General features: G+C 39.7%; 1 protein-coding gene across 1 annotated transcript in view; it reads left to right on the top strand.

The window, feature by feature from the left end:
- Positions 1-7683, top strand: part of LOC311298134 (protocadherin 8) — a 33636-nt gene extending 25953 nt beyond the window's left edge. Inside the window, exons 2-5 of the mRNA XM_084420836.1 lie at positions 414-2737; positions 2822-2892; positions 3585-3718; positions 6494-7683. Coding sequence (XP_084276962.1) covers positions 416-2737; positions 2822-2892; positions 3585-3718; positions 6494-6786 — 2820 coding nt within the window. The 5' untranslated portion in view covers positions 414-415 and the 3' untranslated portion in view covers positions 6787-7683. The remainder of the gene's footprint in view (positions 1-413; positions 2738-2821; positions 2893-3584; positions 3719-6493) is intronic.
- The last annotated feature ends 12317 nt before the right edge of the window (positions 7684-20000 follow it).

Here is a 20000-nt window from a genome sequence, read left to right as displayed (position 1 = left end):
AAACATTTTTTAAAGTAAAGTTTTAGCTTGTCTTTGTCTTCAAATCAAATTTTAAGCAGATTCCCACAGATCAAATTCAGTGAAGTGTGTGTGTGAAGGTTTGACTGGTAGTGGGACAATAGTGTTGTGTATTAGAGTCTCCCACAGGAGGGTGTTAAATAGCTGTGAGCCAATCGAGAGCCAGAGTCAGGGCTTCTTGAGTGCTCATTGGTCAGCAGATGGGCTCGTTTGCATAAACCATGACCTATATGTGATAGGTGTGAGCTGGAAACAACAGAGTCAAGCAGGAGTGAACATCACGACAGGACACTGTTATTCTCGCTTTTCTTTTTAAGAAATAGGTCTAATTCATTTAAACAGTCTTTTTAAGTCTATTTCTGAAATAGTCACTGATTTTTGTTTGGCGTTTGCAGACATGAAGTTCTTCTCTTACTTCACGCTTCTCTGCATGATTTGCAACGGCTTCTGCACGACAACAAAGTACTTTACATTTGAGGAAGATGCTCCAGGCACAGAGATCGGAAACCTTTCCCAAGACTTGAAAATAGATCCAGAAGAGGATCCCGAGACGTCCTTCAAGTTTATCCAGAAGACCAACTCCATTATTCACATGAGGAAGACCGACGGGCTCCTGACGGTGGGAGAGGTGATCGACCGAGAGCAGCTGTGCCAGCGCTCCCCACAGTGCCTGATAACGTTTGACGTCGTCGCCTTTTCAAAGGAGAAATTCCAGCTCATCCACGTCGAGATCGAGGTCAAAGACATCAACGATCACTCGCCTCGGTTCACACGCAACGAAACGCATCTGGACGTATCGGAAGATTCGCCTCTAAACTCGCGCTTTCCTCTGGACGTCGCCGTGGACCTCGATGTCGGAGACAACTACGTCCAAAGCTACTATATCTCACACACTAACAATTTCGTGGTGGAGGTCAGCACTCGTGAGGACGGGGCGAAGTCAGCCGAGCTCGTGTTGATTAAAGCGCTGGATCGGGAGACGGAAGAGTTTTACACGATCGAGGTCACGGCGACCGACGGCGGGAATCCGGCGAAATCCAGCGAAACAACCGTTTACATACGAGTTCTGGACTCTAACGACAACAGCCCGACGTTTGAGCACAACTCGCTTAAAGTGGAGCTCAGCGAAGACTCTCCCGTGGGATCCCGAGTGCTGAAGGTGCACGCCTTCGACCCCGACGCCGGGATTAACGGAGAGGTCGTGTACGGGTTCGTGGAAGGCTCGCCAATTGATGTCACGCGTGTTTTCCAGATCGACCTCATCTCAGGAGAAGTGACTCTCAGAGATGCAGTCGACTACGAGAGTAAGAAGTCCTACGAGTTGCACATTCAAGCTTCGGATTTGGGAAGCAATTCAATTTCATCGACATGCCGAGCGATCGTCGACATCCTAGACGTGAACGACAACGCGCCGGAGATTAGTATTAAACCGATGACTTCCACTAGCGACGGAGTGGCGTTCATAACTGAAGCCGCGGCGGAAGAGAGTTTCGTCGCGTTGATTAGCACATCCGACAGAGACTCGGGTCCGAACGGATACGTGCGCACAACTTTACAAGGACACGAGCATTTCAAGCTAACGCAAGCGTACAGCGACACCTTCATGATCGTGACGACCACGACTTTAGACAGGGAAGCCATTCCAGAATACAACCTCACCGTGATTTCCGAAGATCTGGGAACGCCGCCGTTTAAAACCATCAAGCATTACACGATCCGCATCACTGACGAGAACGACAACGCTCCCACGTTCAGTAAAGCCTCGTACGACGTCTCCGTGATTGAAAACAACATTCCCGGATCGTACATGACCACGGTTGTGGCGCGGGATCTCGACGTCGGGAAGAACGGAAAGGTTTTCTACAGTTTGATCGACAGCACAGCGCCGGATGGTTCTCCGATGTCTACGTTCGTGTCCGTCGATCCGCACTCGGGATCTTTATACACGCTCAGATCCTTCAACTTCGAGACTCTGAGAGAAGTCGAGTTCGCAGTGAAAGCTAGCGATAAAGGTGTCCCGCCGCTATCAAGCACGACTTTAATTCAAATCCGTGTGGTTGACGAGAACGATAACTTTCCGTATTTTACGTATCCAGTGTTACGGAATGATTCTGCTGAAATCCCGATTCCCTTTAACGCTCAGGCCGGGTATTTAGCGTTACGAGTGACGGCTAAAGATGAAGACAGCGGCGTCAACAGCCAGCTCAGCTTTCACATCCTAGACGACGAAAATCTACTTTTTTTCATTGATAAAAACACTGGCGAGATCGTTTTAAAACGTAGACTTTCTTCATCATGTGGAGACGTCCTGCAAATTACAGTTTCTGTGGTTGACGGTGGTCGAGAGCCACTGACTAGCCTAGCATCCGTGCGTTTCGTGGTCACAGACACTGGAGCTCAAGAAGATCAGGTGGTTATTTTACTCCGATCGAAGGACGACGAGGCTGTGGAGTTCGACGTGTGGACGCTGGTAATCGCTGGTTTCGCTGGATGCTGTGTGTTGTTACTGGGAGCCATTAGCATGATCACCGTTAGCTGTGTGATCAAACGCCGGCGGAGGAGGTTCGGGAGAGACGGCCTGTACGGATCGACTCCACTTTCCAAGAGCAACAACACCGGCTCAAGCGTTTACAGCGGCGCTAACGCCTTCCTCAGGAACGAGAGCGAATCCATGCAACCCTGTTTGTATGAAGACAAGAGCCTGGATTCTGAGGAGAAGGTGAGTGATGTTTTGCAGAACATCCTGGTGTTTTGATGCACATTTCCAAGTCAGAATATAAACTCTAAGCTTTTGTTTTAATAGCTGTTCCTGCCATGCAAACCTTTCGAACAAACATTCTTATGGCAAGATGAAAAATACTGTCTGCAAACGAGGTAAGAATGATTTTTAGTTGTTGATTTTAATGCATTTTGCCTACCTGAATAATTGCTTGACTATAATTTAATAATTATAGGTACAATGAGGGCCAAAAGTTTGAGACTATTAGTGAAAATGCATTTATTTAGCATTTTTCTGATTTATTAATAAATAAATAAATAAATAAAAGAATACAGTTATCATTATAATTACTATGTTTTTAATTTAAAAACAATTATATTCAAATTCCACTACCAGTCAAAAGTTTTGGATCGGTAAGATTTTTGATGTTTTTAAAATAAGTCTCTTCTGCTCACCAAAGCTGCATTTATTTGATCAAAAATACAGTAAAAACAGTGAAATATTATTCTAATCTAAATCATCTGTTCTCTATGTGAATATATAGTAAAGTGTAATTTATTCCTGTGATCAAAGCTGAATGTTCAGCATCATTACTCCAGTCTTCAGTGTCGCATGATCCTTCAGAAATCATTCTCATATGATGATTTGATGCTCAAGAAACATTTATGATTATTAATATCATATTGTGTTTGTTCAGTATGTAAATGCATGACCTTTTTTTTCTGGTCTGGGTTTAGTCTCTCTCTTACAGTAGGTCATGAACGCTGGCGGATTAGACACGTGCCAGTGAATATAGTATTTTGTTCTGAGATGGAATATCAATAATCAGATGTGATTGCATTGACAGCGGCACCAGCACCACAGATCAGCTGAGCGTGAAGGACAGTGGGAAAGGAGACAGTGATTTCAACGACAGCGACTCTGACTCCAGCGGAGCGGCTCTGAGGAGAAGCTTGACCACCTTCCAGCCGATGGCCAGAGGTGTGTGTCATTCTCTAACAGCTTTATCAGGCTTTACAAGGAGGCTTCATCTCTTAACTCAAAACTAACATTCAGAGAACATTCTAAACTAACATTCAGAAAACATTCAAAAGTAACATTCAGAGAACATTCAAAAGTAACATTCAGAGAACATTCTAAACTAACATTCAGAGAACATTCTAAAGTAACATTCAGAGAACATTCAAAAGTAACATTCAGAGAACATTCAAAAGTAACATTCAGAAAACATTCTAAACTAACATTCAGAGAACATTCTAAACTAACATTCAGAAAACATTCAAAAGTAACATTCAGAGAACATTCAAAAGTAACATTCAGAGAACATTCAAAAGTAACATTCAGAGAACATTCTAAACTAACATTCAGAGAACATTCTAAAGTAACATTCAGAAAACATTCAAAAGTAACATTCAGAAAACATTCAAAAGTAACATTCAGAGAACATTCAAAAGTAACATTCAGAAAACATTCAAAAGTAACATTCAGAAAACATTCAAAAGTAACATTCAGAAAACATTCAAAAGTAACATTCAGAAAACATTCAAAAGTAACATTCAGAGAACATTCTAAACTAACATTCAGAGAACATTCTAAAGTAACATTCAGAAAACATTCAAAAGTAACATTCAGAGAACATTCTAAACTAACATTCAGAGAACATTCTAAAGTAACATTCAGAAAACATTCAAAAGTAACATTCAGAGAACATTCTAAACTAACATTCAGAGAACATTCTAAAGTAACATTCAGAAAACATTCAAAAGTAACATTCAGAAAACATTCAAAAGTAACATTCAGAGAACATTCAAAAGTAACATTCAGAGAACATTCTAAAGTAACATTCAGAAAACATTCAAAAGTAACATTCAGAGAACATTCTAAACTAACATTCAGAAAACGTTCAAAAGTAACATTCAGAAAACATTCAAAAGTAACATTCAGAAAACATTCAAAAGTAACATTCAGAGAACATTCAAAAGTAACATTCAGAAAACATTCAAAAGTAACATTCAGAAAACATTCAAAAGTAACATTCAGAAAACATTCAAAAGTAACATTCAGAGAACATTCTAAACTAACATTCAGAGAACATTCTAAAGTAACATTCAGAAAACATTCAAAAGTAACATTCAGAGAACATTCTAAACTAACATTCAGAGAACATTCTAAAGTAACATTCAGAAAACATTCAAAAGTAACATTCAGAGAACATTCTAAACTAACATTCAGAGAACATTCTAAAGTAACATTCAGAAAACATTCAAAAGTAACATTCAGAAAACATTCAAAAGTAACATTCAGAGAACATTCAAAAGTAACATTCAGAGAACATTCTAAAGTAACATTCAGAAAACATTCAAAAGTAACATTCAGAGAACATTCTAAACTAACATTCAGAAAACGTTCAAAAGTAACATTCAGAAAACATTCAAAAGTAACATTCAGAGAACATTCAAAAGTAACATTCAGAAAACGTTCAAAAGTAACATTCAGAAAACATTCAAAAGTAACATTCAGAGAACATTCAAAACTAACATTCAGAAAACGTTCAAAAGTAACATTCAGAAAACATTCAAAAGTAACATTCAGAGAACATTCTAAACTAACATTCAGAAAACGTTCAAAAGTAACATTCAGAGAACATTCTAAAGTAACATTCAGAAAACATTCAAAAGTAACATTCAGAGAACATTCAAAAGTAACATTCAGAAAACGTTCAAAAGTAACATTCAGAAAACGTTCAAAAGTAACATTCAGAGAACATTCAAAAGTAACATTCAGAGAACATTCTAAAGTAACATTCAGAAAACATTCAAAAGTAACATTCAGAGAACATTCAAAAGTAACATTCAGAAAACGTTCAAAAGTAACATTCAGAAAACGTTCAAAAGTAACATTCAGAAAACATTCAAAAGTAACATTCAGAGAACATTCTAAACTAACATTCAGAGAACATTCAAAAGTAACATTCAGAGAACATTCTAAAATAACTTTCAGAGAACATTCAAAAGTAACATTCAGAGAACATTCTAAAGTAACATTCAGAGAACATTCTAAAGTAACATTCAGAGAACATTCAAAAGTAACAATCTTATGTCTGAAGAATGATACAATTGAATGTTCTCTTAACATTCGTATAACGAAAAAAAAAGTTTTAAACATTAAAAAAAGGACAGTCTGAGAACATTCAGAAATTATGTTTTCTTAACTTCATGGGAGTGCTAGCAAAGATTAATAAATACTGACAAATGCATTGCTCGTTAATGTTAGTTTATGGGAGCTTGTTATAAGCTGTCACTGGTTTCCTTGAGCTCCTCATCAGTGTTCCATTAAAACTTACCTTAAATGTCCCTAACTGGTCCTGCTCAGTCGGGCATATTTAATATCCAACAATAATATTGATCTCCTGCACTGACAGCATTATATGAGAGCTGAACTGAGCTGGACGATGACATCACTCTTTTCCCCAGAGCGGCTCTATATAAATATATGAACTAAATTAATAACTTCTTTACAACAGAAATGAAGCATCACTGAACTTCCTTAAGCTGGACTGTGACGCTATTGTCTTCTGGAAACAGACTTTGTTGCATTATTGTCCTGTTATCTCTGTAAAGCTGCTGTGAAACTCTGTGTTGTAGAAAGCGCTATAGAAATAAATGTGACTCGATAAATTTACTTGCTTTACTGCCAAATTATGCGAGACTTGAAATTTGCAGTTTGTGCAGTGCATTAATGCGTGTCCTGTTTCAGGCTCGTTCGGAGACTGGAGGAGCGGTGTGATCCAGACCCGTCACACACTCGCCCCCCCCGGCAGCGCATACACCATCGGCTTCTCACACACACCTCTTTACACCACACATCACCTCAACACACACCTCAACACACACCTCACTGCCCGGCGCTGGAACGAAGGCCCGGGGAACGTGCAGAACCGGCCCATGCAGACGTTCTCCCGCACCGGGACTCTTCCCTCGTACTCGGCCCATCAGGAGAGCAGGAGCGCCGGGGAGCAGACGCAGAGCGAAGTCGCCACCAGCTTCTAGAGATCGTCCCGCTTCATCCCGTCGGATTCACTGAGGAAAACCCTCCAGCTTTCAGAACACTGGGAAATGATGTTCTTCCTCCGTGTTTCTGTCTCGTTTTCCAGCACAAACACCTAAACATTCTTAAATCAAGATAACTGAGAAGCAAATGAATGAAGATGTTAAGAAAAAATGTGTTTAAACAGAACAAATATCTGCCAATGGAGTCAGAAAGATAAACATAATTCAGAGAGAAAACAAGATTATCTTTCAGACTCCACTGGCAGATATTTGGTCTGTTTAAACACAAACTCACTTCATTTTGATCATTTTTTCTTTAATATCAACTAAGATTTAAATGTTAACTAATGAACCTCTCTGTAAAGTGCATCTTGATGTAAGAGTCAGTAGATGTCAGTGCTGGACACCGAGAACACGATTGGCTGGTTCACTGCCATTCAAACCAAAGCCTTTTTTTATTTGTTATTTAAGAAAATATTTTTTAAGAACAGCTTGTGAAAGTTAACTTGATATATGTGTTGTACATATCTGTATATTGTGTATATGTTCTTCTCACTGAGAACTGATTGTGCCACTGATGTACATAATTCAGGAAATCCAGTTCAGTTTCTTTCATAGATGATGTTAGTTATGAGTTTGTACATCATTATTGATTTGATGCTGTTTATTCCCACATATTTATATTTTATTCTAAAGTAGTTTACAGTTTATATGTGAAAATGCGTTTATGCACAGATTCTGATGATCTCTCAGAAAAAAAGCTTCCTCTAAAATGTCCTAAATTTAAACCAGTTTGTATATTTGATCCTCTTCAGTTTTTAGAAGTTGTGCTGAGACTGTAAATACTTGTGTATAATTTCTCACCTCAGTGACTCAAATAAAGTGCTTGTAAGTCTCTGTGTGTGTCCTGGTCTCTCGAAGTCTGTGTGTGTGTGTCCTGGTCTCTCGAAGTCTCTGTGTGTGTCATGGTCTCTCGAAGTCTCTGTGTGTGTCCTGGTCTCTCGCTGGACGAGCGGGAACACAGTCATGTGACTCCGCAGACACAGAGGGTCGAGTCCTGTGAACACATGGCCGGCTCTGGATGAAGTCATGTGACTCCGCAGACACAGAGGGTCGAGTCCTGTGAACACATGGCCGGCTCTGGATGATCTGCTCTACAATAACGTGAAGAGTGAGGCTTATAGAGACTCAATCAGGCGCATTAGTGGAGTTAACGAGTTAAAGAGCTTGTGTGAGAGATTATGAACATCTTCAACACTAACATTAACACACTCTACAGATTATGACGGATGAACACACGTCTCGTTTTACAGCACTAACATCTACACCTCAAATCAAGACTGGAGAAGAACTATCACTGAAGATATGAAGTTTGTGTTCTGAGGAAAAATCATCAAAATGAAGTGAGTTCTGGTACCAGTCGCCGGAGTCTGAGAGATAATCTTCTTTTCCCTTTGAATTACGTTGATTTTTCTGACTATTAGCAGATATTAGTTCTTGTTTTAAACACAAACTCACTTCATTTTGATAATTTTTCATCAGAAAACACGACGATATCTGGATTTAAGAGTGCTTTAAGCAGATGTGCTGAAGAACGAGAGAAACGTAGAGGAAAGTTTATTCACTGGAAGGAAGAAGAAATGGTGAAGGATTTCATTTGAAACCTTTTTCTCAGACATTTCTGCAAAGAAACGGTGATCAACACATTTAATTAAACGCGAAATTTTGAAATAGAAAGATTGAAATAGTATTTTCCAGTGAAACTAAACAGATATTTACTTTATTTACAGCTTCAGAAAGATAATTGTGACAGGGTACAAGATCATAAACCGTGTGTTCTGGTTCTGCTTCTGTTGGGTCTGAAGAAACTCAGATTCATGTCTAAGATTAATAGAGCGACAGGGAAGATCCATCAGGACTTTCCCATATACTAATCACACACTTCGCCTTCAGTGTGACGGATTAACGACGGAGTAAAACATGTATCTGAGAGGTCCGGCGTTCCTCAGAGGAACTAAAGGAGTACGAGCGGTTCTGTGGTTTGGCTTTGGCCTGAAGGGATGTTTTCAACAACAGGAGGATCGGGATTCGGCTCATCCCACATGACAGATTTCCAATGGGATATGAAGGACAGTGCAGGAAAAGATCAATACCACATGAAATGGGTTATAGTTTTCCATCGAGGTCAAAGAGACTGAATGAACAACAGGATTAAAGCTGCGATAGTGCAGATAAAGCTCTTCAAATATGCAAATAATGCAGAGTTTCTCCTTTTTCATTCAATTATTATTAAAAATAATAAAGTTTGAGAGCCTGTGCAAGGTCAATGTGATGTGTTTCTCACTGAAAGCTGCTCATAAATGTGTGACTTTATGCTCGTAATTCAGCAAATCCAGTTCAGTTTCTGCCAGTTATGAGTTTATGTCTTTAATAAAACACAAAATAAGTGGATTTGTTCAGAATGAGCACTTGCATCTTCTGATGCCGTTTATTCACACGTGTTCATATTTTCATCTGGATATGAATAATGCATTAAAAACTCTATACAGCTTTTGCTTTTAGCTTATAAAACAGTCAACTTTATATTATCATATTACTTCTTTTACCCCCTTTTTATTAATTCTGAAATTCTTTGAAATTTGAACTTTTTCAAGAGTTACAGCAAAAACCAGATGCAAGAAAGATATATATTTTATATCAATATTTATGAGAAATTTTATTTGAATATATCATTAGATTAAAATTATAAGAGCAAATAATACGAGAATTACCAGTGTGAACTCAGAGGGTAACTTAATTTAATTATATAACTCATGACTGCTAACTTTATGAAACCTATATATTATAAAACCCACACTTTTCTAACAAAACTAGATGATGTTGAACTTCTACATTTACAAAAAAAGTGTTTTTATTGCAACAGAACTAGATATTCAATATTCATACGGTGGCTCAAAGAATACATTGGGTTTTGCTGAAGGCGTTTCATAAATCATGCCGTGATTAAATATGATTGTGCTCTAAAAACTGGAGATTGTGATTGAAATGTCTCGTTTCATACTCTATTATTATCATATTCATCGTTGCTTTGTTGAGCTTTTCTTCAGATACAAACACGTCCTAAAAGTAGCTTTTCATTTTCACCTCATAAATTCAGCAAAAAGAAGATTTTTAATCAGTGCAGGATTATGGCTGAAACCGCTTCATAATGAGTGTTTTATAATGAGTGTTTCGGCTCATGAAGCAGCGTGAGATCCTGCACATCAGCTGCTGGGATGAGGGATACTTCCTTATTAAAGTCTCCATGAACAGCTTTATAAGACTCAGATAAAGATTTAAACACTTGATCAGGTCAGGATCGTCTGTCTAACGCATGTTGAATCTGCTCTGAGATCTGCAGGTTTGTGGATTCCTCTGATACGGAGGAAAGGGTTAGTTTTGCTTTATTAACCCTTAAACACAGAGGTTTCCCCTTTACTGGAGCCGTCACGGTAAACACAAGTGCAGTTCGTCTCGTGTGTGTGTGATGTTTAACACATTCAGTCACTATAAACAGTGCAGGGCTGAATGCATATTCATAAAGCTCTCACACTTCATATCAATAAACACTTCAGCTTTATCAAACACTTCAGAGCTGTTGTTTACTGACTTCCTTCACTGTCATAATGGCCACCTTATTAATATTACTAATAATACTAAAGTATAATATGCGTAAATATGTACTTTACTCATAAAGTAAAGAAATATTGTAAATCTCTGATTATCACAAGTAATGTTAGTTTATAGTTCTAATAAAACCTAAACAAACAAAAACATTCCAAGAATGTTAGAAAAATAATAAAATAATGTTAGAAAAATAATAATCTCAGATAATAACCCATTTTGTGAACACAAACAGTCCTCGTGTGATTGTTACCTCTGCGTGAGTGAACACCGCCACCTCGCGGTCACATGTGGAACTGCGGCGAGTGAACACCGCCACCTCGCGGTCACATGTGGAACTGCGGCGAGGGAGACCTGCGCATATTTACACCATTCTTTTATGTTTCTCTGAAAATAATGAAAGGAAACATTTTTCTCATCTCCAGAATACGTATAAAAAAAATAAAAATAAAAATAAAAAAACGTTCTGTCGAGATATAGACAAAAATACTAAAGCATGGCCTCTTAGGGCTTCCGTAGATTTGGGAACAATTATCCCAGCAAAGGAGAGTTTAGTTTCAACCCTAATAACAGATCATGGACTGAGGTGAGGTGAGTGTGGCGATGATTTCACTGTAAAACAATAAACAACTGCTTAATGCGGGACCAAAGTTCAGTTGAGAGAAATATTGCGTTGAATGGCAGAACAAGCTGTGTGTCTCCATCGGGTGTTGGTGTGTGTGGATGTGCTTCTCGTATTTCAGTTTCTAGTGTGAAGCTTCGAAACCTCTGCGAATGCTTTGTGATTTCGCGCGTCACCTGCCAGAGTCACGTGGTTCAGTAAACGAGGCTTCCTTACGTCATCGCTGTTTCACCGGTTCGCCAGCAGGGGGCGCTGATCTCCCTGAACACGTGTCTATATGGTTTATTTTTTTTTTAAATGACATTTTTAATGACACATTTATATAATAAAAAGAAATAGTTTTAGTTAATAGTCTATATCGGCCAAGTTCTTCATAAAAAGCCTTAACATTTTATAAAATAACACGTATTAGATATTATTTAATTATATTAGATCATTTGATCACACTTTCAATAAAACATGTAATTGGTTTGTCTTCATTGCATGTTCCCCGTTTGACCAGCAGGGGTCGCCAGACTGGGGAGATTCGAGCGAGTCGAAACAGTGAATCATTTTGCGCCGCAATCGGTTCAGTTGATTCAAAGCTTCGGGAGCCTCGTTTCTCATCACGATATGATTCCTCTGAGCTCTGCGTTATGAAAGCTGTGTTCGGATATAATCGAGACTGCGGGATTGACTCAGTCCCAATGTAAAGAGGGCGAGTGTTTTCACACCCGACATTATGAACTGAGAAAGTGCACTTCAGATGCCCGGATGAAGCACGTGATCAGCGTGGAACGTTGTATTTAACTCCCTAGCAACTGCATGGCAACGAGTCAGGATCCGAGCCAAATGTTATTAATTTTCTCCAGGAGACTACATATTATTGCTCCAGTCTGGAGAACATAGTAGAACATTTTTGATTAATTAATTAATTTGTTTGTTCACTCTGGCATGTTTTTTAGTTTTTAGTTTTTTTTGTGTGAATGTAGGCCTTATTAATCAGTAAATTATATATAGTGGAGAGCGGGACACACTAGTTGTCACACTTGTTTGAGTCACACAGATGCAGTGTGTCCAGTGGACATGTGTGTGTGTGTGTGTGTGTGTGTGTGTGTGTGTGTGTGAGTGTGAGTGTGTATATCAGAGGAGGACATCACTGCCGTTCTCAGTGTTTCTGCGGCCGTGACCAGTGACCACTGGTGTGTGTGTGTGTGTGTGTGTGTGTGTGTGTGTGTGTGTGTGTGTGTGTGAGTGAGTGTGTGTATCAGAGGAGGACATCATGCCGTTCTCAGTGTTTCTGCGGCCGTGACCCATTTTACAGAGAGGAGAAACACCTAGTCAACATCTCACAGTGCAAACGCAGATCAGTTATGACATGTGTCACAGTAATATCCTAGTGTGCAATATAAGAGTCTATTAGAAGCCTGGAATAGTGAAACACAACAACACAACAGCAGAACAACACAGAACAACACAACAGCAGAACAACACAACAGCAGAACAACACAACAACACAACAGCAGAACAACACAACAGCAGAACAACACAACAACACAACAGCACAACAACACAACAGCACAACAACACAACAACACAACAGCACAACAACACAACAGCACAACAGCAGAACAACACAACAACACAACAGCACAACAACACAACAGCACAACAACACAACAGCACAACAGCACAACAACACAACAGCACAACAGCAGAACAACACAACAGCACAACAACACAACAGCACAACAACACAACAGCACAACAGCAGAACAACACAACAACACAACAACACAACAGCACAACAACACAACAGCACAACAGCAGAACAACACAACAGCACAACAACACAACAACACAACAGCACAACAACACAACAGCACAACAGCAGAACAACACAACAACACAACAACACAACAACACAACAGCACAACAACACAACAGCACAACAGCAGAACAACACAACAACACAACAACACAACAACACAACAGCACAACAACACAACAGCACAACAGCAGAACAACACAACAACACAACAACACAACAGCACAACAACACAACAGCACAACAACACAACAACACAACAGCACAACAACACAACAGCACAACAGCAGAACAACACAACAACACAACAGCACAACAACACAACAGCACAACAGCAGAACAACACAACAGCACAACAACACAACAACACAACAGCACAACAACACAACAGCACAACAGCAGAACAACACAACAACACAACAACACAACAGCACAACAGCTGAACAGCTGAACAACACAACAGCAGAACAGCACAACAGCTGAACAGCTGAACAACACAACAGCTGAACAACACAACAGCAGAACAGCACAACAGCTGAACAGCTGAACAACACAACAGCTGAACAACACAACAGCACAACAACACAACAACACAACAACACAACAGCACAACAGCAGAACAGCACAACAGCAGAACAACACAACAACACAACAACACAACAGCACAACAACACAACAGCTGAACAGCTGAACAACACAACAGCACAACAGCAGAACAACACAACAGCTGAACAGCACAACAACACAACAGCTGAACAGCTGAACAACACAACAGCTGAACAACACAACAGCACAACAACACAACAGCACAACAGCAGAACAACACAACAACACAACAACACAACAACACAACAGCACAACAACACAACAACACAACAGCACAACAACACAACAGCACAACAGCAGAACAACACAACAACACAACAACACAACAGCACAACAACACAACAACACAACAGCACAACAACACAACAGCACAACAGCAGAACAACACAACAACACAACAACACAACAACACAACAGCACAACAACACAACAGCACAACAGCAGAACAACACAACAACACAACAACACAACAACACAACAGCACAACAACACAACAGCACAACAGCAGAACAACACAACAACACAACAACACAACAGCACAACAACACAACAGCACAACAACACAACAACACAACAGCACAACAACACAACAGCACAACAGCAGAACAACACAACAACACAACAACACAACAGCACAACAACACAACAGCACAACAGCAGAACAACACAACAGCACAACAACACAACAACACAACAGCACAACAACACAACAGCACAACAGCAGAACAACACAACAACACAACAACACAACAGCACAACAGCTGAACAGCTGAACAACACAACAGCAGAACAGCACAACAGCTGAACAGCTGAACAACACAACAGCTGAACAACACAACAGCAGAACAGCACAACAGCTGAACAGCTGAACAACACAACAGCTGAACAACACAACAGCACAACAACACAACAACACAACAGCACAACAGCAGAACAGCACAACAGCAGAACAACACAACAACACAACAACACAACAGCACAACAACACAACAGCTGAACAGCTGAACAACACAACAGCACAACAGCAGAACAACACAACAGCTGAACAGCACAACAACACAACAGCTGAACAGCTGAACAACACAACAGCTGAACAACACAACAGCACAACAACACAACAGCACAACAGCAGAACAACACAACAACACAACAACACAACAACACAACAGCACAACAACACAACAACACAACAGCACAACAACACAACAGCACAACAGCAGAACAACACAACAACACAACAACACAACAGCACAACAACACAACAGCACAACAACACAACAACACAACAGCACAACAACACAACAGCACAACAGCAGAACAACACAACAGCACAACAACACAACAGCACAACAACACAACAACACAACAGCAGAACAACACAACAACACAACAACACAACAGCACAACAACACAACAGCACAACAGCAGAACAACACAACAGCACAACAACACAACAACACAACAGCACAACAACACAACAGCACAACAGCAGAACAACACAACAACACAACAACACAACAGCACAACAGCTGAACAGCTGAACAACACAACAGCAGAACAGCACAACAGCTGAACAGCTGAACAACACAACAGCTGAACAACACAACAGCAGAACAGCACAACAGCTGAACAGCTGAACAACACAACAGCTGAACAACACAACAGCACAACAACACAACAACACAACAGCACAACAGCAGAACAGCACAACAGCAGAACAACACAACAACACAACAACACAACAGCACAACAACACAACAGCTGAACAGCTGAACAACACAACAGCACAACAGCAGAACAACACAACAGCTGAACAGCACAACAACACAACAGCTGAACAGCTGAACAACACAACAGCTGAACAACACAACAGCACAACAACACAACAGCACAACAGCAGAACAACACAACAACACAACAACACAACAGCACAACAACACAACAACACAACAGCACAACAACACAACAGCACAACAGCAGAACAACACAACAACACAACAACACAACAGCAGAACAGCACAACAGCTGAACAACACAACAGCTGAACAACACAACAGCACAACAGCAGAACAGCACAACAGCTGAACAGCTGAACAACACAACAGCTGAACAACACAACAGCACAACAACACAACAGCACAGCTGAACAACACAACAGCACAACAACACAACAGCACAACAACACAACAGCACAACAACACAACAGCACAGCTGAACAACACAACAGCACAACAACACAACAGCACAGCTGAACAGCTGAACAACACAACAGCAGAACAACACAACAACACAACAGCACAACAACACAACAGCACAGCTGAACAACACAACAGCACAACAACACAACAGCACAACAACACAACAGCACAACAACACAACAGCACAACAACACAACAGCTGAACAACACAACAGCACAACAACACAACAGCACAACAACACAACAGCTGAACAGCACAACAGCTGAACAGCTGAACAACACAACAGCTGAACAGCACAACAGCTGAACAGCTGAACAACACAACAGCTGAACAACACAACAACACAACAGCACAACAACACAACAGCACAGCTGAACAACACAACAGCACAACAACACAACAGCACAACAACACAACAGCACAACAACACAACAGCTGAACAACACAACAGCTGAACTACACAACAGCACAACAACACAACAGCACAGCTGAACAACACAACAGCACAACAACACAACAGCACAACAACACAACAGCACAACAACACAACAGCTGAACAACACAACAGCTGAACAACACAACAGCTGAACAACACAACAACACAACAGCACAACAACACAACAGCACAGCTGAACAACACAACAGCACAACAACACAACAGCACAACAACACAACAGCACAACAACACAACAGCTGAACAACACAACAGCACAACAACACAACAGCACAACAACACAACAGCTGAACAGCACAACAGCGCTTTCTTTGTGTTTCTGGAGAAATGAGTCCGTTCTCCAACATCTAAACTCTTAAATCAAGATACAGTGACTGGAGATATTAATACTGAAAAAGTGAGTTTGTGCTTTAAACAAGAACTAATATCTGACAATGGAGGCAGAAAAAGAATCTTAATTCAAAGGGGAAAATAAATTATTTATATAAAATATTATATATATATATTAAATCATTGTGCTGATTACCGTTTCTGTGTAGACGTTTCTGAGAGAAAATGGTTTCAAATTAAATCCTGCACCATTTCTGACTGCTAATCTTAATCCAAAGTGAAACGAGATTATTTCCCGTCGGCGGATGTTCATTATCACAGATCTAGACTGTATAATTATGTAATACCTGTAATAATTAATTAGAGAATGGATGATTTTACGTGAAACACCAGCACAGCTGATCCACAGATCGCTGACCTCTTCTTCATCAATATGCGCTTGGACTAACGAGCTCAGAGCTGATGTCACTTCCTGTCAGGCTCTAACGAGGACGCCTGCTCTGATTGGCTGTGAGTCTGATGAGAGACGAATGACCAGCGATTAGACTCGCGTCTCGTCCTCGTCGTCTGTGCTCGGGAAGAGTGTTTCTGTGTGTGTGCGGTGTCCCAGAAGACATCAGGCAGATTCACTAGTGCGTCAGATTGTGTGTAGATGCAGAGTGTGGTTTGAGGGAGAATAGCAGGTATTAGAGTATTAGTAGACTGACTGCTTAAAGCGTGGTATAATGCCCTTTCACTAGATGTAAAGTAAGTCTCTGATATATCACACCGTTTGTGTCTGTCCCTTTAAATGCAAATGAGCTGCTGCTCCCGGCACAGGGGGTGGAGCTACAACAGCTCGTGTCCTTTTACCTCACACACACACACACACACACACACACACACACACACACACACACACACACACACACACACGCACTGAAAATATCAAAAACTTTTAGCCTTTTATGTTCAAACCGGAGTCAGACAAAGATGGAGAGACTCGAGAAGAAGTGAAACATGTAGAATACAACATTTCTGAACGGTTAGTTGATGAGTTTATGAAGCTGATGTGGAGTTATCTTCTAGTCAGTGATTAGCATATTCTGTCTTGATCTATATATCACGTTCCAGGGGGCGGGGTTTATGTAAATGTTAGGGTTGGTGATGTCACTAACCCGAGAGGAAGCGTGTGTAGTCTCTACCAGCCGTTTGTTGTAGTCCTTAAAAAGCGATTTCTGTAAAAGCAAATATCTCCCTTTGCTCTGAACTTTGAGCGTTGTAACTTTGCAGATGTTGTTTATGATCAAACTGCAACATTACACACTAACTAAAGCTAGAAAAGTAATATCTGATAACACTTTATTTTGCTGTTCCTGACAGATCTTATACTGACTACATGTCAGCTTATTCTCCTAACCCCAATCTAACGGTCTACTAATACTCTGAGTTTGACATGAAGTTACGTATAGTGGGTAGAATGACTAAAGTGGACAGTTGAAATAAAGTGTACTGGATATTGACAGAACTGTAATGTCTGTGTAATAATAAAAATACTTTTTATTAATAGGTAAAATGTAAACAAATCTATGCATATTTTCCTGTACACAGCCTTGCCATTATTTACATTTTTCCGATTTCAAAGGACGAACAGTGAATGCACACGTTTGGCTTCCAGTCGCCCACGGTTTCACGTCCTCGGACATGATTCATAATTCATAATTCATGCCTCTGTTGTGTTTCTGCGTTCAGTGTCGTCTCCCTCCCTCAGATCTGGCCCGTATGTGTAAAACTTCTCAGAAATGCTCTTAAGATTAGTCTTAAGCTTTGACTTAAGTGTAAAAAAAATCTTAGTAAAAAGTAGGATTTGTCTAAGAGTTGGAGACTTTTATTAAGAAGCTCAAAGCAACTTTCAGTAAAGTTTAAGACTGAGTCTTAAAGGGATGGCGGACATGACACGTCAGTGTTACACACTCAAAATGGCCGCCGTCGACCTCTGAATCAGCCAATAGTGAGCCTGAGGTCACTGCAGCACGACACCAATCATTTCACCTAATTATAATAAAGACATTCAATTAAGACACTAAAACTTTAATATTTACATTTTATTTTTAAAAATTGCTTTGCATTGTGCAGAATTATCACAAATTAGTATTTCAGCTGTGGAATCCTTATCTCTTGATGTATGTCTCCTCATTTACATTCAAAGCGATGATGTGAGCATCAGTGGATCCTCCGGGAAGCTGGAGCAATCCTCATAAAAGTGGCTTGATTTAGATTTTCCGCATGGTTTGAAGATCAGTTGGAAAGTCATAAGTCAAGTCAAGTATATTTGTATAGCGCTTTTCACAATACAGATTGTATCAAAGCAGCTTCACAGTATTAAATTAAAATAATACAACAAGGTTTGTTTCTAGTGGAATTTATTGATTGATAAAATCAAATTAAATATCCCCAAAATATCCCCAACTGAGCAAGCCAAAGGCAACATAAGGCCAAAAGTTATTTATGCCATAGAAAAATGGACATATTCACCCTTTATTCAAATATTATTAAAAATGTGTTAAAAGATTTTGTAAGTATGTGGTTTACTTGTGCTTGGACTCGATTGTTTTAGTTGTAATTATATAACACAATGATGTGAGTGTGTGAGGAACGACGTGTGTGTGGATCGAGTGTTTATTACAGCGCTTCTGTTCACTTTCACACAAGATCTTTTCTTATGTCACAGATACATTTACACACTTCATTAAAGATGTATCTATTTCAATTGCATTTCAAATTTCCATGCATTTGGATATTGGACTACACAGCTTTAACAAACTAATAAACTGAGTGTGGTCAGATTTCTGTAAGAGTTCATTAGTGCCACCGGAAGTGTTTTTTCCATTCATTTCTCCTGTGGGATTTTAAACAAGTCTTTTTTAAAGAGTCATGAACCAAACCTGTCTGTGAACGTAATGGCTTTAGTGAGGGAAAGAACTCTCGTTGTGAACGCATTAAAAATGATGGAGAAATATAAAACTGCTCAGTAAATTTTTTTTATTGATATATCTGTAAAGAAAATATATTTTAAGATTACTGCAAAATATGCGTATATATTCAAATATTTGTTCGTTCCAGCACAGTCATTTGCAGAGCTTCATGGGAGTGGGCGGAGCATGTTTTGTTTTTTCCCGACTCTGATTGGTGTAATTTTCTGCACTGCATCATGGGTAATGTAGTTTTTACTCCCGGAACCAACAGTTATTTGAATGAATGCATTTTGAAAATATGATTATTTAAATAAAATCAAATAGATGCAAATAGTAAATTATAAACCATGATTTTTTTGAGTGCTGAAATCTGACCTGTTTCATTAATGTATGAATGACAAACACACACACATCAGTTCATTAGTTCATGGTGAAATTGTGTAATTCAATTTTATATGTGTTACGACCCTGCGCTTCCTTTTCTCGCCTGCTGGTGGCGGGATGACTTGGGAGGGTGTGGGTGATTGTACACCCCTGCTGAATAATCTCATCTGATCGTGGAGTGGATAAAAGATGGGA

Source organism: Rutilus rutilus, assembly GCF_951802725.1.
Source record: "Rutilus rutilus genome assembly, chromosome: 10".
NCBI lineage: Eukaryota > Metazoa > Chordata > Actinopteri > Cypriniformes > Leuciscidae > Rutilus > Rutilus rutilus.
Note: the sequence above shows the minus strand (reverse complement) of the source record. Positions and strands in the feature narration are given on the sequence as shown.